A 26,832-nucleotide genomic window follows, 5' to 3' on the forward strand; every position below is an offset into this window, starting at 1 on the left:
GGGTCAGTGTATACGGGGGGCTCCTGTGGGGTCTGTACAGTGTGAGGTCCGTGATATATATGGGGAGCTCCTGTGGGGTCAGTGTATACGGGGGGCTCCTGTGGGGTCTGTACAGTGTGAGGTCCGTGATATATATGGGGAGCTCCTGTGGGGTCAGTGTATACGGGGGGCTCCTGTGGGGTCTGTACAGTGTGAGGTCCGTGATATATATGAGGAGCTCCTGTGGGGTCAGTGATGATATATGGGGGGCTCCTGTGTGGTCCGTGATATATATGGGGAGCTCCTGTGGGGTCAGTGTATACGGGGGGCTCCTGTGGGGTCTGTGCAGTGTGGGGACTGATGATATATATGGGGGGCTCCTGTGGGGTCAGTGATGATATATGGGGGGCTCCTGTGTGGTCCGTGATATATATGGGGAGCTCCTGTGGGGTCAGTGTATACGGGGGGCTCCTGTGGGGTCTGTACAGTGTGAGGTCTGTGATATATATGAGGGGCTTCTGTGAGGTCACTGATATAGATGGGGGGCTCCTGTGGGGTCAGTGATTGTTTCCTGCCTATCACTTACCATCTTTTCAGGTTTCCATAGTGACAGGAGAGGCGCAGGGGGCGGAGTCTAATGCCCACGAGGGCCATATTCCTGGAGAGCGAGAGAAGGCGGACATGGTGGACGGTGAGTGATCATCAGAACAAACAATGTCATATATTACATCAGTGTCCAAATGTATCTGATTCCCATCTTCTGCACAATTTGAGAACTGTAGAGACGTTGTAGTGCGGTGCGGGCGGTGTGTGCGGGCGGTGTGTGCGGGCGGTGTGCGCGGGCTTTGTGCGGGCGGTGTGCGCGGGCTCTGTGCGGGCGGTGTGTGCGGGCGGTGTGCGCGGGCTTTGTGCGGGCGGTGTGCGCGGGCTTTGTGCGGGCGGTGTGTGCGGGCGGTGTGCGCGGGCTTTGTGCGGGCGGTGTTGCTCTCTCAGTGTGGTGTGGGCACGTCGTATATATGGAGCCCCAGGTACTGAATCTAAATGACCAGCAGATCCAACAGCAGCAAAGACCAATGGAGATCTTGGCAGAGCAGATCCGTGGCAGGACGACCTCCACATCCTCAGATCTAGGTGATGACTCCAACGTCCGGAAGACGGTAAGGAGAGCATTACAAAAGATGACCCCGGGTGATGACGTTGAGGCGTTCCTGACGGTCTTTGAGAGGGTAGCAGAGCGGGAGAAATTGCCCCCGGAGCAGTGGGCGGAGGTGCTGGCGCCATATTTAACAGGCGAGCCGCAGAAGGCCTATTATGACCTGGCCTTGCAGGACGCTAAAGAGTACGCTAAGTTGAAAACTTATATTTTGTCACGCTTGGGAGTGACTCTGTCAGGGCACAACGGTGCACCACTGGGCGTATTGCAGTGACAAACCTCCCCGGTCCCAGATGTTCGACCTACTATACCTGGTCCAATAGTGGTTGCAACCAGAATCTTCCTCCCCACCACAGATGGTGGAGAAGGTCGTTATTGACAGGTTTATACACTGTCTCCCGAAGTCGGTGCAATCCTGGGTTGCCCAGGGAGATCCCCCATAATGCCGATGACTTGGTGGAAAGATACCAGGCGGTTGAGAGTTCGTTGGGAAAAAAAGGGGTCGTAGCCTCTCAATACTGGGGTTCCCAAAAGGCGGCGGACACCCAAAAGAAGGGAGCTAGCGCCACACCTGGGGGGCGTCCTAGAGTTCAGGAGGGGTCTGAGTTACTGCCCAAGGTCCCACCCCATAATATAGTGTGTTGGAGATGTCATACCCCTGGCCATATTGCCACCCGGTGTCCCATAAACTCTGAGCCAATGGACTGCAACATGGGCCGGCGTTGCTCCTATTTTGCCTACCCCGCCTGCAGCGCGGTTCCTCAACATGGCGAGGGCCCTCAGGCGTGCTCAGTGTCAGTAAACGGGGCACAAGTCTCTGGACTATTGGACTCAGGAAGCTGGGTGACCCTGATAAGGGCCACACTCCCTCATCGACTGGTTCCTGGGAAGGTGGTGGGTGTCTGGTGTATCAATGGGGACGCTAAGAACTATCCTGTGGCCCAGGTGGATGTAAACACAGACTGTGGCACCACATCTCATGAAGTGGCCGTCGTTAAGGACCTATTGCATCCCATAATAATTGGACGTGACTTTGCATTATTCTGGGAAATGTGGGGGAAAGAGGGGACACCTGGTTGCTCGGACGACAGCCAGATCGCCCCTAAGGAAACTTACCAGCAGAACATGGTAGATGAGTTTCCCATGTGTGTGTTTGTGGGCGTTGAGGATGAAGTAGCATCCCCTGAGGCCGATATCCTTGAGCTGGAGGTGTCTGAGGGAAACTTTGGAACTGCCCAACTCAGGGACTTAACTCTGAAAGGGGCCTTTAAAAATGTGACCGTGTTAAATGGGGTGCCTCAGGAGCCGGGGGCCGACACTCGATTCCCTCATTTTGCTGTGAATGGGGATTTGCTGTACAGAGTAACCAAGCCAAGGGGTTGGGTAATAGAACAGTTGCTGGTGCCAGGGCCCTATAGACGCAGGGTGTTAGACATGGCTACTTCCCATGTGTTGGATGGTCACCTAGGTGCTGACAAGACTCATGAACTGATCCTCCAGAGATTCTACTGGCCAGGTTGCTATAGAGAAATAAAGAGTTATTGTCGTTCCTACCCCACATGCCAGATAACCTCCCCAGTGGCCCACTTCCGCAGTCCCCTAGTGCCCCTACCCGTCATCGAGGTTCCATTCGAACGCATAGCAATGGATCTAGTGGGGCCTCTGGTCAAGTCTGCCCGAGGGCATCAGTATATCCTGGTGGGATTAGATTATGCTACACGGTATCCGGAGGCCGTACCACTACGAAACTCCTCCGCCAGGTGTATAGTTCGGGAGTTAGTCCACAATTTTCAAGAACGGGGTTGCCTAAGGAGATCCTAACAGACCAAGGAACTCCATTTATGTTGAAGGTCATGAGGGAATTGTGCAAAACATTGCAGATTACACAACTGAGAACCTCCGTGTACCATCCCCAGATGGACTGACTGGTCGAGAGGTTTAACAAAACCTTGAAAGCAATGTTGAGGAAAGGCGTGGAAAAGGATGGTCGACACTGGGACTGTCTGCTTCCCTATCTGTTGTTCGCCATCAGGGAAGCTCCCCAAGCTTCCACAGGTTTCTCCCCGTTTGAACTACTCTATGGACGACACCCTCGAGGACTCCTGGATGTGGCGAAAGAGTCCTGAGAAGCTGAGACCACTCCCTATAGGAGCGTGGTGGAGCACGTTGCCCAGATCCAAGAGAGGATTGCCCACGTGATGCCCAATGTGAGGGAGCACCTCCTCAAGGCACAAGAGGCACAGTCCAGGGTGTATAATAGGTCGGCCAGGGTGAGATCGTTCAACCCAGGAGATCGAGTGCTTGTGCTAGTGCCCACAGTGGATAGCAAGTTCATGGCCAAGTGGCTGGGCCCCTATAAGGTGGTAGAGAAAGTGGGGGAAGTCAACTATAAAATCCACCAACCGGGGAAGAGGAAGCCCTACCAAATTTACCATGTTAACTTGATTAAGCCATGGCAAGATAGAGAGCCCGTGGAAGCTCCCTGTTTAGTCGCTGAGGACGATGTGAAAGAGGTCAAGGTGGCAGAGTCACTGTCACTGCCCAAAAGCAACAGTGCAAAGAGTTGCTACAGCGAAATAAAGACCGGTTTTCAGAGTTGCCAGGACTCACTCAGGTCATAGAACATGAGGTTCTCACAGAGCCGCATGTTCGCGTCAATCTAAAACCATACCAGATCCCCGAGGCCCGCAGAGAGGTGATCTCCAAAGAAGTGAGGCGGATGCTTAACCTGGGAGTCATTGAAGAGTCCAAAAGTGGCTGGTCCAGTCCTATAGTCTTAGTGCCGAAACCAGATGGGGAATGACTATTTTGCAACGACTATAGGAAGCTGAATGAGGTCTCGATTCCTACCCAATGCTTAGGGTAGATAAGCTTATCAAAAGGCTAGGACCCGCTCGGTACATCACCACTCTGGACCTCACCAAAGGATATTGGCAAATTCCCCTGTCCAAAGAAGCCAAGGAGAAGACGGCCTTCTCGACGCCAGACGGATGTTATCAATACGTCCGGATGCCATTTGGGTTGCAGGAAGCTCCGGGCACCTTCCAGAGAGCCATGGACCGGATCTTAGCACCCCACAAAAAGTATGCAGCGGCCTACCTAGATGACATCGCCATATTCAGCCAGGACTGGGAAAGTCATCTGGACAAAGTTCAAGCCATACTTGATGCCCTAAGCGAGGCAGGCTTTACTATCAACCCAAAGAAATGTGCCATGGGGATGGAGGAAGCCAAGTACCTAGGGTACATGGTTGGTAGAGGGGAAATAAAACCACAAATAAATAAGGTTGAGGTGATCTTGAACTGGCCACAGCCCCTCTCGAAGAAGCAGGTCAGGGTGTTTCCAGGCATTGTGGGCTACTATCGAAGATTTGTCCCTAACTTTGCCCTGATAGCAGCCCTGCTGACGGATCTTCTGAAAGGGACGAAGTCGGCTATGGCTAAGTGATCCCCGGAAGCCGAGGCAGCCTTCCAGGAATTGAAACTGGTCCTCTGTAAACAGCCAGTCTTGGTGGCGCCCAACTTCTCCAAGGAGTTTGTGGTCCAGACGGACGCATCGGATGTCGGGCTGGGAGCAGTCTTGTCCCAGGAGATTAATGGAGAAGAGCACCCTGTAATATACCTCAGTCGGAAGCTGTCCGCTTGTGAGAAGAACTACATTGTAGAAAAAGAATGTTTGGCCATTAAGTGGGCATTAGACACTCTGAGGTATTACCTGCTAGGTAGAAGGTTCATGTTAGTGTCAGACCATGCCCAACTGAGGTGGATGCGAGAAAAGAAGGGGAACAATGCCAGAGTGACTAGGTGGTTCCTGTCCCTACAAGATTTTAGTTCCCGGTAGAGCATAGGCCTGGGAAACAACATGGGAATGCTGATACCTTGTCAAGGGTTTATTGTATGGTGGCAGAAGTTGCCAAGACCCCCAGCTTTGGGCAGAGGGGGGGTATGTAAGGTGGCTGCCGGACAGGTCGTGGACTTGAGGTATGTGTCACCGAAGTGCCAAGCTTCGGTGATGTAGGACCCGGAGAAGCAGGCTCCAGCACACATAGTGCTGAGGGGAATTTAATGGTCCCGGATTACAGGGCCGGGTTTTACGAGCAGCTGAAAGAGCTTGGGGGGGGGGGCAACTGTGCACTTACCTCCAGTCCAGGTCTTGGAAGACTGATTTAAGATTTAAGACAGCTGCACCTGTCTCAGTCTGTCTGTGTGTTGGGCAAGGTGAGCAGACCTTGTATGTGCTGCTTAGACTCTGCAGGAGGCAGAGGACGGCGCTGTGTGTAAACGGCTGAGGCCGTGCTGCATGAACTTGTTATACAGGAGGCAGAGGACAGCGCTGTGTGTAAATGGCTGAGGTCCTGCTGCATGGACTTGTTATACAGGAGGCAGAGGACAGCGCTGTGTGTAAACGGCTGAGGCCGTGCTGCATGGATTTGTTATTTTGAGCTTTGTTCTGTTATTCCTTTTTGTGCCAGGAAAAGGCTGTTACTTTTGTTTCCTCACTGGTGTATGGACACCAGTTTGTTTGAACCCGCGGACTGCATCACTGTGTGAACCTGTGCCTACCTCCAACGCGGCTCAGTGAGTACAGATCCCTACAACATGTAAATGAGATCCCCTCTGAGGTGACGTTTTTCTAATCTAAACAAGCCCAACTTACCCAACCTCTCATCATATGAGAGGCCTCCGTCCCGTGTGGTGTAGGGGAGGCCTCCATCCCGTGTGGTGTAGGGGAGGCCTCCGTCCCGTGTGATGTAGGAGAGGCCTCCGTCCCGTGTGATGTAGGAGAGGCCTCCGTCCCGTGTGGTGTAGGGGAGGCCTCCGTCCAGTGTGGTGTAGGGGAGGCCTCCGTCCCGCGTGGTGTAGGGGAGGCCTCCGTCCCGCGTGGTGTAGGAGAGGCCTCCGTCCCGCGTGGTGTAGGAGAGGCCTCCGTCCCGCGTGGTGTAGGGGAGGCCTCCGTCCCGCGTGGTGTAGGGGAGGCCTCCGTCCCGCGTGGTGTAGGGGAGGCCTCCGTCCCGCGTGGTGTAGGCGAGGCCTCCGTCCCGCGTGGTGTAGGCGAGGCCTCCGTCCCGCGTGGCCGCCTTTGAACTGACAATAACTTCTGAATATCCTTTTTAAAATGTGGAGCCCAAAACTGGATCCTATATTCCAGCTGTGGCCTCACCAGTGATTTATAAAGGGGTAACAATACGTTGGGATCGCAGAATTTTATTTCTCTTTTTATACACCCTAAAATCTCGTTTGCTTTTGCGGCTGCTGCCTGACATTGAGCTGTTGCTCAGCTTACTCTTAACAAGAATCCCCCGTCCTTCTCCAGTAGTCCCGAGTATTCTCCCATCTAATGTGTATACAGCAATAGGATTCCTCCGTCCTCGGTGCATTACTCTACATTTATCTACATTATCCTCATCTGCCGAGTGTTTCCCATTCAGTCTCTTATCCAGATCGTTCTGTAATATCGTAATGTCAGGATCAGATTCTAATATCCGACATAGTTTGGTGTCGTCAGTAAAGACTGAGACTTTACTCTCAATCCCATCCCCCAGGTCATTAATAAAGAGGTTAAAAAGAATCGGTCCTAGCACAGATCCCTGCGGTCCCCACTACTCCCGGTGCAGATCCCTGCGGCCCTCGCTGCACCCGGTGCAGATCCCTGTGGTCCCCAATGCTCCCGGTACAGATCCCTGCGGCCCTCGCTGCTCCATGTGCAGATCCCTGCGGTCCCCACTGCTCCCGGTGCAGATCCCTGCGGCCCTCGCTGCTCCCGGTGCAGATCCCTGCGGCCCTCGCTGCACCCGGTGCAGATCCCTGCGGCCCTCGCTGCACCCGGTGCAGATCCCTGCGGTCCCCACTGCTCCCAGTACAGATCCCTGCGGTCCCCACTGCTCCCAGTACAGATCCCTGCGGTCCTCGCTGCTCCCGGTACAGATCCCTGCGGCCTCCACTGCTCCCTGTACAGATCCCTGCGGCCCCCGCTGCTCCCGGTACAGATCCCTGCGGTCCCCGCTGCTCCCAGTACAGATCCTTGTGGTCCCCACTGCTCGTGGTACAGATCCCCGCTGCTCCCGCTACGGATCCCTGCGGTCCCCGCTGCTCCCGCTACGGATCCCTGCGGTCCCCGCTGCTCCCGGTACAGATCCCCGCGGTCCCCGCTGCTCCCGGTACAGATCCCCGCGGTCCCCGCTGCTCCCGGTACAGATCCCCGCGGTCCCCGCTGCTCCCGGTACAGATCCCCGCGGTCCCCGCTGCTCCCGGTACAGATCCCCTCGGCCCCCGCTGCCTCCGGTACAGATCCCTGCGGCCCCTGCTGCCTCCGGTACAGATCCCTGCGGCCCCCGCTGCCTCCGGTACAGATCCCTGCGGCCCCCGCTGCCTCCGGTACAGATCCCTGCGGCCCCCGCTGCTCTCGGTACAGATCCCTGCGGTCCCCGCGGCTCCCGGTACAGATCCCTGCGGTCCCCGCTGCTCCCGGTACAGATCCCTGCGGTCCCCGCTGCTCCCGGTACAGATCCCTGCGGTCCCCGCTGCTCCCGGTACAGATCCCTGCGGCCCCCGCTCCCTCCGGTACAGATCCCTGCGGCCCCCGCTGCCTCCGGTGCAGATCCCTGCGGTCCCCACTGCTCCCAGTACAGATCCCCGCGGTCCCCGCTGCTCCCGGTACAGATCCCCGCGGCTCCCGGTACAGATTCCCGCGGTCCCCACTGCTCCCGGTACAGATCCCTGCGGCCCCCGCTGCTCTCGGTACAGATCCCTGCGGTCCCCGCGGCTCCCGGTACAGATCCCTGCGGTCCCCGCTGCTCCCGGTACAGATCTCTGCGGTCCCCGCTGCTCCCGGTACAGATCCCTGCGATCCCCACTGCTCCCGGTACAGATCCCTGCGGTCCCCGCGGCTCCCGGTACAGATCCCTGCGGTCCCCGCTGCTCCCGGTACAGATCCCTGCGGTCCCCACTGCTCCCGGTACAGATCCCTGCGGTCCCCACTGCTCCCGGTACAGATCCCTGCGGTCCCCGCGGCTCCCGGTACAGATCCCTGCGGTCCCCGCTGCCTCCGGTACAGATCTCTGCGGTCCCCGCTGCTCCCGGTACAGATCCCTGCGGTCCCCACTGCTCCCGGTACAGATCCCTGCGGTCCCCGCGGCTCCCGGTACAGATCCCTGCGGTCCCCGCTGCTCCCGGTACAGATCTCTGCGGTCCCCGCTGCCTCCGGTACAGATCCCTGCGGTCCCCGCTGCTCCCGGTACAGATGCCTGCGGTCCCCGCTGCTCCCGGTACAGATCCCTGCGGCCCCCGCTGCTCCCGGTACAGATCCCTGCGGTCCCCGCTGCTCCCGGTACAGATCTCTGCGGTCCCCGCTGCCTCCGGTACAGATCCCTGCGGTCCCCGCTGCTCCCGGTGCAGATCCCTGCGGCCCTCGCTGCTCCCGGTACAGATCCCTGCGGTCCCCGCGGCTGACTGTATCCCATTTATAGAATGTACCATTTATGCCGACTCTTTGTTTCCTATCCTTCAGCCCGTTCCTCACCCATCTGCATATAGTTCCCCCGGTCCCGGCTCCTGGAGCTTCAGTATAAGGCTGTTATGTGCTGCAGGATCAGAGTCCAGATAAATCCCATCATCCACCATCCAGATCTGTACTCACCTCCTCATAGACCCGACATGTTGTCAGACACGACCGATCCTTCATGAATTCGCGCTGATTATCATTTATTATATTATTCTCTGTGATATAACTCTGCAGGTCGTCTCTTATGGTGCCCTCATATAAGTCACTACTGATGTCAGACTTACCGGACGGGAGTCACCTGGATCCACCTTCTTACCTTTCTTACATATCGGCACCACACCGGCCTCCTCCAATCCTGTGGCAGCGGCCCTGTTACCCGAGAGTCTAAGGATATGAGATACAGTGATCTATCAGTTACTGAGCTCAGCTCCCTCAGTATCCGTGGATGAATACCATCTGGGCCGGGGGAGTTATCAATGTTTAATTTGCTCATGTGCAGGTGTATTTGCTTTTGTGTTAATCGAGTTCTATCAGGTGGTGAGCCTTGATTTCTGCCCTCTTGACTTCCTTAGTGGATGTTGCCGTGCTTTCTCCAGTGTCTCCCCTGTGGGGACTTTAGTTTGTAGTGGGGCTGATTTAGTGCTCTCCCCTCCTGCTCCCTACCAAGGACCTAGCCTTAGGGTTAGCTAGGGCCAGCTTTCCTCCTCGGCGATAGGTGCAGAACCTATATAGGCTATGTGCCCACCATGCCGAAATGCTGCAGATTTTTTCCACTTCTTCTTGGCAGGAAAAACGCGTGCGGATTGTACGTGCGGATTGTACGTGCGGATTGTGGGTGCGGATTGTACGTGCGGATTGTGGGTGCGGATTGTGGGTGCGGATTGTGGGTGCGGATTGTGGGTGCGGATTGTGGGTGCGGATTGTGGGTGCGGATTGTGGGTGCGGATTGTGGGTGCGGATTGTGGGTGCGGATTGTGGGTGCGGATTGTGGGTGCGGATTGTGGGTGCGGATTGTGGGTGCGGATTGTGGGTGCGGATTGTGGGTGCGGATTGTGGGTGCGGATTGTGGGTGCGGATTGTGGGTGCGGATTGTACGTGCGGATTGTGCGTGCGGATGTGAAGCGTCTTCACTTGCATATCTGCATGCGGGTTGTGATTTTAGCGTCACTTGGAAAGTGCTTGACAACTTGTTCACACTGTATAAATCCATGTAACCGGCATATATAGTGTGACCAAAAGAATGGTAAAAAATAAATCTATACTTACCTTCTGATGGCCCCCGGTCTCCTTCTCTGATGCGTCCGGTCTCCCCGGTGTCTCGCGGTGGTGTGAAGGACCTGCGATGACGTCATTGAGTCATGTGACAGCGGTCGCATGACCTGTCACATGACTCAATGACGTCATGTCAGGTCCTCACACCACCGCGAGCCGCCCAACACACCGGACGCATCGCTGAGGAGGCCGGGGGACATCGGAAGGTAAGTATAATCTTCATTTTTTATTTTAAATTCTTTTTTTACAGGTTCTATGGTGCCCGGGTCTGGATGAGTCTCCTCTTCTCCGGACCCGGGTACCATCCGCACATAGAACTGCTTTATATCCACTTGTGCACAATGGCGGCGATTACGCTGCGTGTCCGCAAAATGAATGGACGTGCTGCGTATTGTTCCACAATGATGATCCGCAGCGTGCACAGCACATGCAGATTACCATAGGGCACTTATTACAAAGCGATTTTTTAAGCGTTTTCGCTGCCTAAATTCCACGGCAAAAATGCTTGAAAAACTCATAGTGGGCACGCAGCCTTAGGGTCTATAGGGGGGAGTCAGGATTTGTCATTAGGTCTCTTTAGGGGTCTCCACTCTCCCTTTCCCTAGTTGTAGGACTCCCTCCCCTTTTCCCTTCGTGTACGCGGGGTTCTCCCATACCTAGCGTGACATTATCACCAGCCAGTTAACAAGAAGAAAAAAACAAAGTCAGTTTTTTGTTTTGATTTTTTGTGTTCTGGATCCCGTTTCGGTGCTGGCGGAGGGGCTTCGAAGTTTGTCACTGGATGTGACTGACCAACAGCAGCGGCCTCAAACTCCTAATGTTGGGGACTCTGCAGGTTGGCCGGTCCATCTTGAGCCCAAAATTGCTCTCCCGGACAGGATTTCAGGAGGTAGAGACAAGTTTTTTGTTTAAAGAAGCTTGTAAATTATACTTTAAGCTTCTACCGTACTCCTCTGGAGATGAGGAGCAGCGGGGGGAATGTGATCTCACTGTTACAAGGAGATCCTCAATCCTGGGCTTTCTCTTTGCCACAGGGCTCTCCTTTCCTCTGGTTGAAGGATTTTTCTGGGCTCTGGCCCTCATCTAAGATGATCCTGACCGAATCTCCTTGGATGAATCCAGGCTGCATCACCTTCAGCAGGGAAATCGGTCAGCGGAGACTTATAGTTCTGAATTTAGTTTAGTTTAGTTGGGCAACCGATACCAAGTGGAATGACCCGGCTCTCAGAAGCCAATTTTGTCCGGGTCCTTCAGGAAGGTTGAAGGATGCCTTGGCAGCAGGGCTGTGGAGTAGGAGTGGTGCAGTCTGAGTAGGAGTGGTGGAGTCTGAGTAGGAGTGGTGGAGTCTGAGTAGGAGTGGTGGAGTCTGAGTAGGAGTGGTGGAGTCTGAATCGGAATCAATATAAAATGGACTGACTCCAACTCCTAAAATATATAATATATTGGGTGCAGTCGTTCAATGCAGTTTGTGGGGAATATTTTTCCATAAGAATTTGGGAAAGTAGTGAGATGTCCTATAAATGTCCGTCCTACTCCTGATCTCAGGGTCTGGACCTATAGCTGAGATGAATCTGCTGCAGTAAATTCACCACTTACACATGAGCCGTGTATGAGGGGGCCGGAGTCGTGTATGAGGCGGCCGGAGCCGTGTATGAGGGGGGTCGGAGCCGTGTACGAGGGGGTCGGAGGTTTGGCCTACCGACTCCACAGCCCTGCTTGGCAGTTTACAAAACCCCTGGATCCTTGGAAAATCCTTCGGCATAGGCGGGTGAGACCACCTTCTCCGGAGCCCCTTTTTCGGGGCAACACCCCATTGCCAGTGGGGCGGTCTGGGGGTGAACCAGTACTTATGGATTTGGAGGATCCTATGCAGTTACGGGGAGCTACTGTGTCGCATATTTCCCCTGAAATTGGCAAGAGAAAGAGGGTGTGTTTTTTTGTGGTAAAAAGAGACATTTTATTGGGGTCTGTCCCTAAGCAAGAAGGAACATCTGGAACTCTATTGACCCTTGGTCGTGTAGAGTTGGATAATCAGGAGGTGTGATTGTCTTTCTACATGCTGCTCTCGGTTTGTCCTGACGGGAGAGGTGGTGCTAGAGAGCAGGACAGTGTTTTTGGACAGTGGAGCTGGAGTCAGCTTGGTTATGCTGGGTTTGTGAAAACTCATGGGCTTACTTGCAGTACTTTGACTAAGCCCATCCCCATTTATGCCATCAACTCAGCGCCAGTTGCTCAGAGATGTCTGACGCAGATTGTACATGATATAAGACTGAGGGTGGGGTCCCTTCATTATGAGGTAATTCCTTGTTATGTCCTGGAGGGCCTTCCAAGCCTTCCAACTCCTGTCGTGCTGGGTCTCCCAACTCCTGTCGTGCTGGGTCTCCCAACTCCTGTCGTGCTGGGTCTCCCAACTCCTGTCGTGCTGGGTCTCCCAACTCCTGTCGTGCTGGGTCTCCCAACTCCTGTCGTGCTGGGTCTCCCAACTCCTGTCGTGCTGGGTCTCCCAACTCCTGTCGTGCTGGGTCTCCCAACTCCTGTCGTGCTGGGTCTCCCAACTCCTGTCGTGCTGGGTCTCCCAACTCCTGTCGTACTGGGTCTCCCAACTCCTGTCGTACTGGGTCTGCCCTGATTGGTGATACATAATCCGGTAGTGGATTGGCAGTCCAGGGAAATTGTGGAATGGGGAGATTACTGTCATGAAACCTGCTTAAGCACTTCTCTTTCTCTGGAGGTCTTACCTGCGTTTCTGTCTGATTTTGAGGAAGTATTTTCTGAGAAGGGGTGTCAGGATTTCCTCCTCATCGTCCCATTAACCTGATTCCCGGAGCTAAACTACCGAAGTCCAGACTGTACAATCTTTGTGGTCCTGAGAGACAAGCCATGAAGGATTTCATTGCTGAGAGTCTAGAGAAGGGACACATCAGACCCTCCTCTTTTCCCTTGGCAGCAGAGTTTTTCTTCGTTAAGAAGAAAGATGGGGGTCTCCGTCCCTGTTTAGATTTCCGGGAATGGAATCAAATTACCGTCCGAGATCCCTATGCTCTTCCTCTCATTCCGGATTTATTCAACCAGATTGTGGGAGCTAAGGTATTCTCCAAGTTGGATTTAAGGGGAGCCTACAATCTGGTTAGAATCAAAGAGGAGGATGAATGGAAAACTGCTTTCAATGCCCCTGAGGGGCATTTTAAGAGTCTGGTTATGCCTTTTGGTCTCACAAATGCACATGTGGTTTTCCAGCATTTCTTACACGATATTTTCCACCATTTAGTGGGCAGATTTATGGTTGTCTATTTGGATGATATTTTGATTTACTCACCTGATTTAGAGACACATCAGGGTCATTTTAAACAGGAACTACAGATTTTAAGAGATAACAAACATTATGCCAAACTGGAGAAATGTGTCTTCGCTGTCAATGAGGTGCAATTTTTGGGGTACCTGTTGTCACCGTCCATTATGTATGGATCCGGAGAAGATCCATGCTATATTTGATTGGGATCGTCTTGGGAACTTGAAGGCATTGCAGCACTTTCTGAGGTTTACTAATTTTTACCAGAAATTTATCCAAAATTATTCGGTAATAGTGAAATCCCTCACTGACATGTCAAAAAAGGGGTCGGATTTTTCTAATTGGTCGAATGACGCCCAGCAGGCTTTTTCCTCTTTTAAAGATGTTTTGCCACGGCACCTATACTCAGTCAAGCCGATGTTTCTCAACCTTTCGTGGTTGAAGTTGGCCAAATACCTTACCCTTCCCCACCCCTCTCCGCTTTTGGCTGGCCTCCACAGAGAGGAGGTAACGTCAAGCTTAGGAAGCTGACAGTCCATTGAGGTACAAGGCCAGGAGAGCTGAGGGTCCCACCCTGGCCTCTCCGAGAGTTTCCATGGTTTCTAGGCGACCAGTGGGTCCCGCCTGGCAACCCCAAACAATATATCTTTTGGGCCAGGTGAACTCCTTGTCCCAACCTGGTTTCCCCAAATGTATCCATGAGTTCTCTGATGGTCAATGGAGCAGCTCTGTACCCTTCCAAACAGGGCCGGTACCCTTAGGCTGGAATCCTGTAGAATCTAAATCTGTGTCTCTCTGGATGGAGCCATGCTACCAATCTGCTGTCCTGAAGAGTCTGTCTGATTTTTTTATTCTCTTTGCAGCAGGATAGAAAAACCTTTTTTATATTTACATATGTGGGTAAGGTCATCAGTCACAGGTCGGGGGGGGGGTGCAGCACTCAGGTCTCATTGTTTGAGCATTTAATGAATTTGCGGAGCTTGTCCTCCTATTTTGGAGTCAACAAGCCACAGGGTCCACACAATGGTTAATCAGCATATTTAGCAAGCATTCATTGTTCCACCCTGAGTCACTGTCCTTCCTAACCAGCCAAAGAAACACATACATTCAAAAGTCAACACAAACACAATAGTGTATTTCTCTTGGCTTAACGACTCTAGACATCTGGCTAATTAAGAAGCAGTGTCGTCACAACGTCCATTCGCTTTCTTTTCCAAGAAGCGGTCTTCAGCTGAGAGAAATTATGACGTGGGTAATAGGCATCTTTTGGCAATTAAATTGGCTTTCGAGGAATGACCTTGGTTGGATGGGGCTGTCCATCCTATTACTGACCATAAGAACCTGTCATATCTTCAGTCTTCTAAAAGCGTCTCAATCCTAGGCAGGCTAGATGGTCTTTGTTTTTGACTAGATTCAATTTTGTTATCCCTTTCCATCCAGGAGTTGAACGCATCAAGGCTGATACGTTGTCCCGGAGCTTTCCTGATGGTAGTTTGTTCCATCTAATCTACGCTGTAATTAGCGAACATCATAACTCTGTGCTTGCTGGTCATCTAGGTAGTAAGGCAGTTGTGTACCTCCTCCGGGGTCAGGATGTTGACCATGTGTCTGCTTGTAGTATTTGCGCACGTTCTAAGTCATCACATACTCTCCGTCTGGTCCTCTTCTGCTGCTGCCTATTCCTAGTAGGCCATGTACACACTTGTCCATGGATTTTATTACTGACCTACCGGTATCTGCCGGCTAGTCTGTGGTCCTGGTGGTTGTAGATAAGTTTAGTAAGATGGTACATTTCATCGCATTACCGGCACTTCCCAATGCCAAGACACTTGCTCAGGTGTTCATTAATGATATTGTGAAGCTTCACGGGGGTCCCTCCGATGTGGTGTCGGATCGGGGGACCTAGTTCCTTTCTAAATTCTGGAAAGCTTTCTGTTCTCGACTGGGGGTGCAGTTATCGGTTTCTTCTGTTTTCCATCCGCAGTCAAATGGACAGACTGAGCTCATAAATCAAAAGTTGGAGACTTGTTATTATGGCTCGTGGAAGAAAAGGAAGAAAAAATGAAAGCTGAAAATAACCTGCTCATGAAAGCGGAAACCAAAGCTGAGGGGCGATCTTATTACATTGTACAAATATCTGAGGGGACAGAGAGACCTGTATAATGATCATTACACCCGGCCTGTGACAGTGACAAGGGGCAAGTCTAGAGGAAAGGAGGTTTAATCATAATCAGAGACGCCGATTCTTTACTGTAAGAGCAGGGAGACTATGGATCCTTTACTGTAAGAGCAGGGAGACTATGGATCCTTTACTGTAAGAGCGGGGAGACTATGGATCCTTTACTGTAAGAGCGGGGAGACTATGGATACTTTACTGTAAGAGCGGGGAGACTATGGATCCTTTACTGTAAGAGCGGGGAGACTATGGATCCTTTACTGTAAGAGCGGGGAGACTATGGATCCTTTACTGTAAGAGCGGGGAGACTATGGATACTTTACTGTAAGAGCGGGGAGACTATGGATCCTTTACTGTAAGAGCGGGGAGACTATGGATCCTTTACTGTAAGAGCGGGGAGACTATGGATCCTTTACTGTAAGAGCGGGGAGACTATGGATCCTTTACTGTAAGAGCGGGGAGACTATGGATCCTTTACTGTAAGAGCGGGGAGACTATGGATCCTTTACTGTAAGAGCGGGGAGACTATGGATCCTTTACTGTAAGAGCGGGGAGACTATGGATCCTTTACTGTAAGAGCGGGGAGACTATGGATCCTTTACTGTAAGAGCGGGGAGACTATGGATCCTTTACTGTAAGAGCAGGGAGACTATGGATCCTTTACTGTAAGAGCGGGGAGACTATGGATCCTTTACTGTAAGAGCGGGGAGACTATGGATCCTTTACTGTAAGAGCGGGGAGACTATGGATCCTTTACTGTAAGAGCGGGGAGACTATGGATCCTTTACTGTAAGAGCGGGGAGACTATGGATCCTTTACTGTAAGAGCGGGGAGACTATGGATCCTTTACTGTAAGAGCGGGGAGACTATGGATCCTTTACTGTAAGAGCGGGGAGACTATGGATCCTTTACTGTAAGAGCGGGGAGACTATGGATCCTTTACTGTAAGAGCGGGGAGACTATGGATCCTTTACTGTAAGAGCGGGGAGACTATGGATCCTTTACTGTAAGAGCGGGGAGACTATGGATCCTTTACTGTAAGAGCAGGGAGACTATGGATCCTTTACTGTAAGAGCGGGGAGACTATGGATCCTTTACTGTAAGAGCGGGGAGACTATGGATCCTTTACTGTAAGAGCGGGGAGACTATGGATCCTTTACTGTAAGAGCGGGGAGACTATGGATACTTTACTGTAAGAGCGGGGAGACTATGGATTCTTTACTGTAAGAGCGGGGAGACTATGGATTCTTTACTGTAAGAGCGGGGAGACTATGGATCCTTTACTGTAAGAGCGGGGAGACTATGGATCCTTTACTGTAAGAGCGGGGAGACTATGGATCCTTTACTGTAAGAGCGGGGAGACTATGGATCCTTTACTGTAAGAGCGGGGAGACTAAGGATTCTTTACTGTAAGAGCAGTGAGACTATGGATTCTTTACTGTAAGAGCAGTGAGGCTATGGATTCTTTACTGTAAGAGCAGTGAGACTGTGGATTCTTTACTGTAAGAGCAGTGATACTATGGAGCTCTCTATCACATGATGTTGTAATGGTTGAGTCACTAGGGGTACACAGAGGCCTGGACTCCTTTCTGGACAATAAAATATTACAGGTTTTGGTCACTGATTCTGAGATGGATGCTGATCCAGGGAACTTGCCTGATTGTCGTATGTGGAGTCGGGAAGGAATTTTCCCCGTAATATGGAGCCATTAGTGTCTACCCCATGGTGTTTCCTTCCTTTTGATCAACATATTTGGCTGTAGGTTGAGCTCAGTGGACTTTAGTCTACCCTCAACCTTCCAACTATGAAACTAACGGGAAATAATATAACAAAGTTTGTGGCTACAGCTCACCCATCAAATATATGTATGTTGTCCATCTTGTTCCTTAGATGACCATAGAGTTCAGACTAATGGGAACATAAGTACTTTATACACGTTCTCGCTCTATGATGCGCTCTGTACGTTCTCTCTATGAAGCGCTCTGTACGTTCTCTCTATGAAGCGCTCTGTGCGTTCTCTCTGTGAAGCGCTCTGTACGTTCTCTCTGTGAAGCACTCTGTACGTTCTCTGTGAAGCGCTCTGTACATTCTCTCTATGAAGCGCTCTGTACATTCTCTCTATGAAGCGCTCTGTGCATTCTCTCTATGAAGCGCTCTGTGCATTCTCTCTATGAAGCGCTCTGTGCATTCTCTCTATGAAGCGCTCTGTGCATTCTCTCTATGAAGCGCTCTGTGCATTCTCTCTGTGAAGCGCTCTGTGCATTCTCTCTGTGAAGCGCTCTGTATGTTCTCTGTGAAGCGCTCTGTACATTCTCTCTATGAAGCGCTCTGTGCATTCTCTCTGTGAAGCGCTCTGTACGTTCTCTCTCTGAAGCGCTCTGTACATTCTCTCTATGAAGCGCTCTGTACGTTCACTGTGAAGCGCTCTGTGCATTCTCTGAAGCACTGTACTCTCTGTGAAGAGCTCTGTACATTCTCTCTCTGAAGCGCTCTGTACGTTCTCTCTGAAGCGCTCTGTACGTTCTCTCTGAAGCGCTCTGTGCGTTCTCTCTGTGAAGCGCTCTGTGCGTTCTCTCTGTGAAGCGCTCTGTGCGTTCTCTCTGTGAAGCGCTCTGTGCGTTCTCTCTATGAAGCACTCTGTACGTTCTCTCTATGAAGCGCTCTGTACGTTCTCTCTGTGAAGCGCTCTGTACTCTATGAAGCGCTCTGTACTCTCTATGAAGCGCTCTGTGCGTTCTCTCTATGAAGCGCTCTGTGCGTTCTCTCTATGAAGCGCTCTGTACGTTCTCTCTATGAAGCACTCTGTACGTTCTCTCTATGAAGCACTCTGCACGCTCCCTCTTTGAAGTGATCTATGTTTTCTCCCTACGAAGCGCTCTGTATGTTCTCTCTGTGAAATGCTTTGTACATTCACAGAGAGAATGTATAGAGCGATTCACAGAGAACACGTGCAGAGCGCTTTATAGGGAGAAAAGAGCGCTTCATATAGAGAACGTACAGAACACTTTATAGAGAGAACATAGAGCGCTTCTCTTGCTCTCTATGAAGTGCTCTGTGCGTTCTCTCTATGAAGCGCTGTGTACGTTCTTTCTGAAGCGCTCTGTACGTTCTCTCACTATGAAGCGCTCTGTATGCTCTCTCTATGAAGCGCTCTATATGAAGTGCTCTGCACGCTCCCTCTATGAAGCGATTTATGTTTTCTCACTATGAAGCGCTCTGCATGCTCTCTCTATGAAGCTCTCTATATGAAGTGCTCTGCACGCTTCCTTTATGAAGCGATCTATGTTTTCTCCCTATGAAGCGCTCTGTATTTTCTCACTCTATGAATTGCTCTGTACATTCTCTCTGTGAAGCGATCTGTACGTTCTCTATAAGAAGCACTCTGCACGCTTCCTTTATGAAGCGATCTGTGTTTTCTCCCTATGAAGCGCTCTGGACATTCTCTATGAAGCTATCTGTATGCTCTCTCTCTATGAAGCGCTCTATATGAAGTGCTCTGCACGCTTCTTTTATGAACCGATCTATGTTTTCTCCCTATGAAGCGCTCCGTACGTTCTTTCTCTATGAAGCGCTCTGTATGCTCTCTCTCTGTATGAAGCGCTCTATATGAAGTGCTCTGCACGCTTCCTTTATGAAGCGATCTATGTTTTCTCCCTATGAAGCGCTCTGTACGTTCTCTCTCTATGAAGCACTCTGTATGCTGCGCTCTATATGAAGTGCTCTGCATGCTTCCTTTATGAAGCGATCTGTTTTCTCCTTATGAAGCGCTCTGTACGTTCTCTCTCTATGAAGCGCTCTATATGAAGTGCTCTGCACGCTTCCTTTATGAAGCTATCTATGTTCTCTCCCTATGAAGAGCTCTGTATGTTCTCTCCCTATGAAGCGATCTATGTTTTCTCCCTATGAAGCGCTCTGTACGTTCTCTCTCTATGAAGCGCTCTGTATGAAGCACTCTATATGAAGTGCTCTGCACGCTTCCTTTATGAAGCGATCTGTTTTCTCCCTATGAAGGGCTCTGTACGTTCTCTCCCTATGAAGCGATCTATGTTTTCTCCCTATGAAGCTCTCTGTACGTTCTCACTCTATGAAGCGCTCTGTACGTTCTTTCTCTATGAAGCGGTCTGTATGCTCTCTCTCTGTATGAAGCGCTCTGCACGCTTCCTTTATGAAGCGATCTATGTTTTCTCCCTATGAAGCGCTCTGTACGTTCTCTCTCTATGAAGCGCTCTGTATGCTCTCTCTCTCTCTATGAAGCGCTCTATATGAAGTGCTCTGCACACTTCCTTTATGAAGCGATCTATGTTTTCTCCCTATGAAGCGCTCTGTACGTTCTCTCTCTATGAAGCACTCTGTATGCTGCGCTCTATATGAAGTGCTCTGCACACTTCCTTTATGAAGCGATCTATGTTTTCTCCCTATGAAGCGCTCTGGACGTTCTCTCTCTATGAAGCACTCTGTAATTTCTCTCTCTATGAAGCGATCTATGTTTTCTCCCTATGAAGCGCTCCGTACGTTCTCTCTCTATGAAGCGCTCTGTATGTCTCTCTCTATGAATCGCTCTATATGAAGTGCTCTGCACGCTTCCTTTATGAAGCGATCTATGTTTTCTCCTTATGAAGCGCTCTGTACGTTCTCTCTCTATGAAGCGCTCTGTACGTTCTCTCTCTAAGAAGCGCTCTGTATGCTCTCTCTCTATGAAGCGCTCTATATGAAGTGCTCTGCATGCTTCCTTTATGAAGCGATCTATGTTTTCTCCTTATGAAGCGCTCTGTACGTTCTCTCTCTATGAAGCGCTCTGTATGCTCTCTCTCTATGAAGCGCTCTATATGAAGTGCTCTGCATGCTTCCTTTATGAAGCGATCTATGTTTTCTCCTTATGAAGCGCTCTGTACATTCTCTCTCTATGAAGCGCTCTGTATGGTCTCTCTATGAAGCGCTCTATATGAAGTGCTCTGCACGCTTCCTTTATGAAGCGATCTATGTTTTCTCCCTATGAAGCGCTCTGTACGTTCTCTCTCTATGAAGCACTCTGTATGCTGCGCTCTATATGAAGTGCTCTGCATGCTTCCTTTATGAAGCGATCTGTTTTCTCCTTATGAAGCGCTCTGTACATTCTCTCTCTATGAAGCGCTCTATATGAAGTGCTCTGCACGCTTCCTTTATGAAGCTATCTATGTTCTCTCCCTATGAAGAGCTCTGTATGTTCTCTCCCTATGAAGCGATCTATGTTTTCTCCCTATGAAGCGCTCTGTACGTTCTCTCTCTATGAAGCGCTCTGTATGCTCTCTCTCTGTATGAAGCGCTCTATATGAAGTGCTCTGCACGCTTCCTTTATGAAGCGATCTGTTTTCTCCCTATGAAGGGCTCTGTACGTTCTCTCCCTATGAAGCGATCTATGTTTTCTCCCTATGAAGCTCTCTGTACGTTCTCTCTCTATGAAGCGCTCTGTACGTTCTTTCTCTATGAAGCGGTCTGTATGCTCTCTCTCTGTATGAAGCGCTCTGCACGCTTCCTTTATGAAGCGATCTATGTTTTCTCCCTATGAAGCGCTCTGTACGTTCTCTCTCTATGAAGCGCTCTGTATGCTCTCTCTCTCTATGAAGCGCTCTATATGAAGTGCTCTGCACACTTCCTTTATGAAGCGATCTATGTTTTCTCCCTATGAAGCGCTCTGTACGTTCTCTCTCTATGAAGCACTCTGTATGCTGCGCTCTATATGAAGTGCTCTGCACACTTCCTTTATGAAGCGATCTATGTTTTCTCCCTATGAAGCGCTCTGGACGTTCTCTCTCTATGAAGCACTCTGTAATTTCTCTCTCTATGAAGCGATCTATGTTTTCTCCCTATGAAGCGCTCCGTACGTTCTCTCTCTATGAAGCGCTCTGTATGTCTCTCTCTATGAATCGCTCTATATGAAGTGCTCTGCACGCTTCCTTTATGAAGCGATCTATGTTTTCTCCTTATGAAGCGCTCTGTACGTTCTCTCTCTATGAAGCGCTCTGTACGTTCTCTCTCTAAGAAGCTCTCTGTATGCTCTCTCTATGAAGCGCTCTATATGAAGTGCTCTGCATGCTTCCTTTATGAAGCGATCTATGTTTTCTCCTTATGAAGCGCTCTGTACGTTCTCTCTCTATGAAGCGCTCTGTATGCTCTCTCTCTATGAAGCGCTCTATATGAAGTGCTCTGCATGCTTCCTTTATGAAGCGATCTATGTTTTCTCCTTATGAAGCGCTCTGTACATTCTCTCTCTATGAAGCGCTCTGTATGGTCTCTCTATGAAGCGCTCTATATGAAGTGCTCTGCACGCTTCCTTTATGAAGCGATCTATGTTCTCTCTCTATGAAGAGCTCTGTACGTTCTCTCCCTATGAAGCGATCTATGTTTTCTCCCTATGAAGCGCTCTGTACGTTCTTTCTCTATGAAGCGCTCTGTATGCTCTCTCTCTGTATGAAGCGCTCTATATGAAGTGCTTTGCACGCTTCCTTTATGAAGCAATCTATGTTTTCTCCCTATGAAGCGCTCCGTACGTTCTCTCTCTATGAAGCGCTCTGTATGTTTCTCTCTGTATGAAGCGCTCTATATGAAGTGCTCTGCACGCTTCTTTTATGACGCAATCTGTTTTCTCCCTATGAAGTGCTCCGTACGTTCTCTCTCTATGAAGAGCTCTGTACGTTCTCTCCCTATGAAGCGATCTATGTTTTCTCCCTATGAAGCACTCTGTACGTTCTCTCTCTATGAAGCGCTCTGTATGCTCTATCTCTGTATGAAGCCTCTATATGAAGTGCTCTGCACGCTTCCTTTATGAAGCGATCTATGTTTTCTCCCTATGAAGCGCTCTGTTCGTTCTCTCCCTATGAAGCGATCTATGTTTTCTCCCTATGAAGCACTCTGTACGTTCTTTCTCTATGAAGCGCTCTGTATGCTCTCTCTCTGTATGAAGCGCTCTATATGAAGTGCTTTGCACGCTTCCTTTATGAAGCGATCTATGTTTTCTCCCTATGAAGCGCTCTGTACGTTCTCTCTCTATGAAGCGCTCTGTATGCTTTCTCTCTGTATGAAGCGCTCTATATGAAGTGCTCTGCACACTTCCTTTATGAAGCGATCTATGTTTTCTCCCTATGAAGCGCTCTGGACGTTCTCTCTCTATGAAGCGCTCTGTACTTTCTCTCTATGAAGCGATCTATGTTTTCTCCCTATGAAGCGCTCTGTACGTTCTCTCTCTATGAAGCGCTCTGTATGGTCTCTCTATGAAGCGCTCTATATGAAGTGCTCTGCACGCTTCCTTTATGAAGCGATCTATGTTCTCTCCCTATGAAGAGCTCTGTACGTTCTCTCCCTATGAAGCGATCTATGTTTTCTCCCTATGAAGTGCTCTGTACGTTCTTTCTCTATGAAGCGCTCTGTATGCTCTCTCTCTCTATGAAGCGCTCTATATGAAGTGCTCTGCACGCTTCCTTTATGAAGCGATCTATGTTTTCTCCCTATGAAGCGCTCCATACGTTCTCTCTCTCTATGAAGCGCTCTGTATGCTCTCTCTCTGTATGAAGCGCTCTATATGAAGTGCTCTGCACGCTTCCTTTATGAAGCGATCTATGTTTTCTCCCTATGAAGCGCTCTGTTCGTTCTCTCCCTATGAAGCGATCTGTTTTCTCCCTATGAAGCACTCTGTATGCTCTCTCTCTGTATGAAGCGCTCTATATGAAGTGCTTTGCACGCTTCCTTTATGAAGCGATCTATGTTTTCTCCCTATGAAGCGCTCTGTACGTTCTCTCTCTATGAAGCGCTCTGTATGCTCTCTCTCTGTATGAAGCGCTCTATATGAAGTGCTCTGCACACTTCCTTTATGAAGCGATCTATGTTTTCTCCCTATGAAGCGCTCTGGACGTTCTCTCTCTATGAAGCGCTCTGTACTTTCTCTCTCTCTATGAAGGAATCTATGTTTTCTCCCTATGAAGCGCTCTGTACGTTCTCTATGAAGCACTCTGTATGCTGCGCTCTATATGAAGTGCTCTGCACACTTCCTTTATGAAGCGATCTATGTTTTCTCCCTATGAAGCTCTCTGGACGTTCTCGCTCTATGAAGCCCTCGGTACGTTCTTTCTCTATGAAGCGCTCTGTATGCTCTCTCTCTGTATGCTGCTCTCTATATGAAGTGCTCTGCACGCTTCCTTTATGAAGCGATCTATGTTTTCTCCCTATGAAGCGCTCCGTACGTTCTCTCTCTATGAAGCGCTCTGTATGTTTCTCTCTCTATGAAGCGCTCTATATGAAGTGCTCTGCACGCTTCTTTTATGAAGCGATCTATGTTTTCTCTCTATGAAGCGCTCCGTACGTTCTCTCTCTATGAAGCGCTCTGTATGTTTCTCTATGCTGCGCTCTATATGAAGTGCTCTGCACGCTTCCTTTATGAAGCGCTCTGTATGCTCTCTCTATGAAGCGCTCTGTATGCTCTCTATGAAGCGCTCTGTACGTTCTCTCTCTATGAAGCGCTCTGTATGCTCTCTATGAAGCGCTCTATATGAAGTGCTCTGCACGCTTCCTTTATGAAGCGATCTGTTTTCTCCCTATGAAGCGCTCTGTACGTTCTCTCTCTATGAAGCTCTCTGTATGCTCTCTCTCTGTATGAAGCGCTCTATATGAAGTGCTCTGCACGCTTCCTTTATGAAGCAATCTATGTTTTCTCACTCTGAATTGCTCTGTACATTCTCTCTGTGAAGCGATCTGTACGTTCTCTATAAGAAGCACTCTGCACGCTTCCTTTTTGAAGCGATCTATGTTTTCTCCCTATGAAGCGCTCTGGACGTTCTCTATGAAGCTATCTGTATGCTCTCTCTCTATGAAGCGCTCTATATGAAGTGCTCTGCACGCTTCTTTTATGAAGCGATCTATGTTTTCTCCCTATGAAGTGCTCCGTACGTTCTCTCTCTATGAAGCGCTCTGTATGCTCTCTCTCTATGAAGCTCTCTATATGAAGTGCTCTGCACGCTTCCTTTATGAAGCGATCTATGTTTTCTCTCTATGAAGCGCCCTGTACGTTCTTTGTCTATGAAGCGCTCTGTATGCTCTCTCTCTGTATGAAGCGCTCTATATGAAGTGCTCTGCACGCTTCTTTTATGAAGCGATCTATGTTTTCTCCCTTTGAAGCGCTCTGTACGTTCTCTCTCTATGAAGCGCTCTGTATGCTCTCTCTCTGTATGAAGCGCTCTATATGAAGTGCTCTGCACGCTTCCTTTATGAAGCGATCTATGTTCTCTCCCTATGAAGCGATCTATGTTTTCTCCCTATGAAGCGCTCTGTACGTTCTCTCTCTATGAAGCACTCTGTATGCTCTCTCTCTGTATGAAGCGCTCTATATGAAGTGCTCTGCACACTTCCTTTATGAAGCGATCTGTTTTCTCCCTATGAAGCGCTCTGGACTTTCTCTATGAAGCTCTCTGTACTTTCTCTCTCTATGAAGCGATCTATGTTTTCTCCCTATGAAGCGCTCTGGACGTTCTCTCTCTATGAAGCGCTCTGTACTTTCTCTCTCTCTATGAAGCGATCTATGTTTTCTCCCTATGAAGCGCTCTGTACGTTCTCTCTCTATGAAGCGCTCTGTATGGTCTCTCTATGAAGCGCTCTATATGAAATGCTCTGCACGCTTCCTTTATGAAGCGATCTATGTTCTCTCCCTATGAAGAGCTCTGAACGTTCTCTCCCTATGAAGCGATCTATGTTTTCTCCCTATGAAGTGCTCTGTACGTTCTTTCTCTATGAAGCGCTCTGTATGCTCTCTCTCTATGAAGCGCTCTATATGAAGTGCTCTGCACGCTTCCTTTATGAAGCGATCTATGTTTTCTCCCTATGAAGCGCTCCATACGTTCTCTCTCTCTATGAAGCGCTCTGTATGCTCTCTCTCTGTATGAAGCGCTCTATATGAAGTGCTCTGCACGCTTCCTTTATGAAGCGATCTATGTTTTCTCCCTATGAAGCGCTCTGTTCGTTCTCTCCCTATGAAGCGATCTGTTTTCTCCCTATGAAGCACTCTGTACGTTCTTTCTCTATGAAGCGCTCTGTATGCTCTCTCTCTCTATGAAGCGCTCTATATGATGTGCTCTGCACGCTTCTTTTATGAAGCGATCTATGTTTTCTCCCTATGAAGTGCTCCGTACGTTCTCTCTCTATGAAGCTCTCTGTATGGTCTCTCTATGAAGCGCTCTATATGAAGTGCTCTGCACGCTTCCTTTATGAAGCGATCTATGTTTTCTCACTATGAAGCGCTCTGTACGTTCTCTCTCTATGAAGCGCTCTGTATGCTCTCTCTCTGTATGAAGCGCTCTATATGAAGTGCTCTGCACACTTCCTTTATGAAGCGATCTATGTTTTCTCCCTATGAAGCGCTCTGGACGTTCTCTCTCTATGAAGCGCTCTGTACTTTCTCTCTCTCTATGAAGCGATCTATGTTTTCTCCCTATGAAGCGCTCTGTACGTTCTCTCTCTATGAAGCACTCTGTATGCTGCGCTCTATATGAAGTGCTCTGCACACTTCCTTTATGAAGCGATCTATGTTTTCTCCCTATGAAGCTCTCTGGACATTCTCTCTCTATGAAGCCCTCTGTACGTTCTTTCTCTATGAAGCGCTCTGTATGCTCTCTCTCTGTATGAAGCGCTCTATATGAAGTGCTCTGCACACTTCCTTTATGAAGCGATCTATGTTTTCTCCCTATGAAGCGCTCTGGACGTTCTCTCTCTATGAAGCGCTCTGTACTTTCTCTCTCTCTATGAAGCGATCTATGTTTTCTCCCTATGAAGCGCTCTGTACGTTCTCTCTCTATGAAGCACTCTGTATGCTGCTCTCTATATGAAGTGCTCTGCACGCTTCCTTTATGAAGCGATCTATGTTTTCTCCCTATGAAGCGCTCCGTACGTTCTCTCTCTATGAAGCGCTCTGTATGTTTCTCTCTCTATGAAGCGCTCTATATGAAGTGCTCTGCACGCTTCTTTTATGAAGCGATCTATGTTTTCTCCCTATGAAGCGCTCCGTACGTTCTCTCTATGAAGCGCTCTGTATGTTTCTCTCTCTATGCTGCGCTCTATATGAAGTGCTCTGCACGCTTCCTTTATGAAGCGCTCTGTATGCTCTCTATGAAGCGCTCTGTATGCTCTCTATGAAGCGCTCTGTACGTTCTCTCTCTATGAAGCGCTCTGTATGCTCTCTCTCTGTATGAAGCGCTCTATATGAAGTGCTCTGCACGCTTCCTTTATGAAGCGATCTATGTTTTCTCACTCTGAATTGCTCTGTACATTCTCTCTGTGAAGCGATCTGTACGTTCTCTATAAGAAGCACTCTGCACGCTTCCTTTTTGAAGCGATCTATGTTTTCTCCCTATGAAGCGCTCTGGACGTTCTCTATGAAGCTATCTGTATGCTCTCTCTCTATGAAGCGCTCTATATGAAGTGCTCTGCACGCTTCCATTATGAAGC

The 26,832-nt window shown here is 49.8% G+C and overlaps 1 protein-coding gene across 2 annotated transcripts in view; it reads left to right on the forward strand.

Moving 5' to 3' along the window:
- The window catches only part of NEURL4 (neuralized E3 ubiquitin protein ligase 4), a 254,722-nt gene that overhangs the window by 207,803 nt on the left and 20,087 nt on the right, over window positions 1–26,832 (forward strand). For both annotated transcript variants that reach the window (XM_073654639.1, XM_073654638.1), the window contains exon 24: window positions 577–670. In XM_073654639.1, the coding sequence (XP_073510740.1) occupies window positions 577–670 (94 nt within the window). The remainder of the gene's footprint in view (window positions 1–576; window positions 671–26,832) is intronic.

Source organism: Phyllobates terribilis, unplaced genomic scaffold (genome assembly GCF_046119375.1).
Source record: "Phyllobates terribilis strain yellow unplaced genomic scaffold, ASM4611937v1 Scaffold_11__3_contigs__length_659146591, whole genome shotgun sequence".
In the NCBI taxonomy this organism is placed as follows: domain Eukaryota; kingdom Metazoa; phylum Chordata; class Amphibia; order Anura; family Dendrobatidae; genus Phyllobates; species Phyllobates terribilis.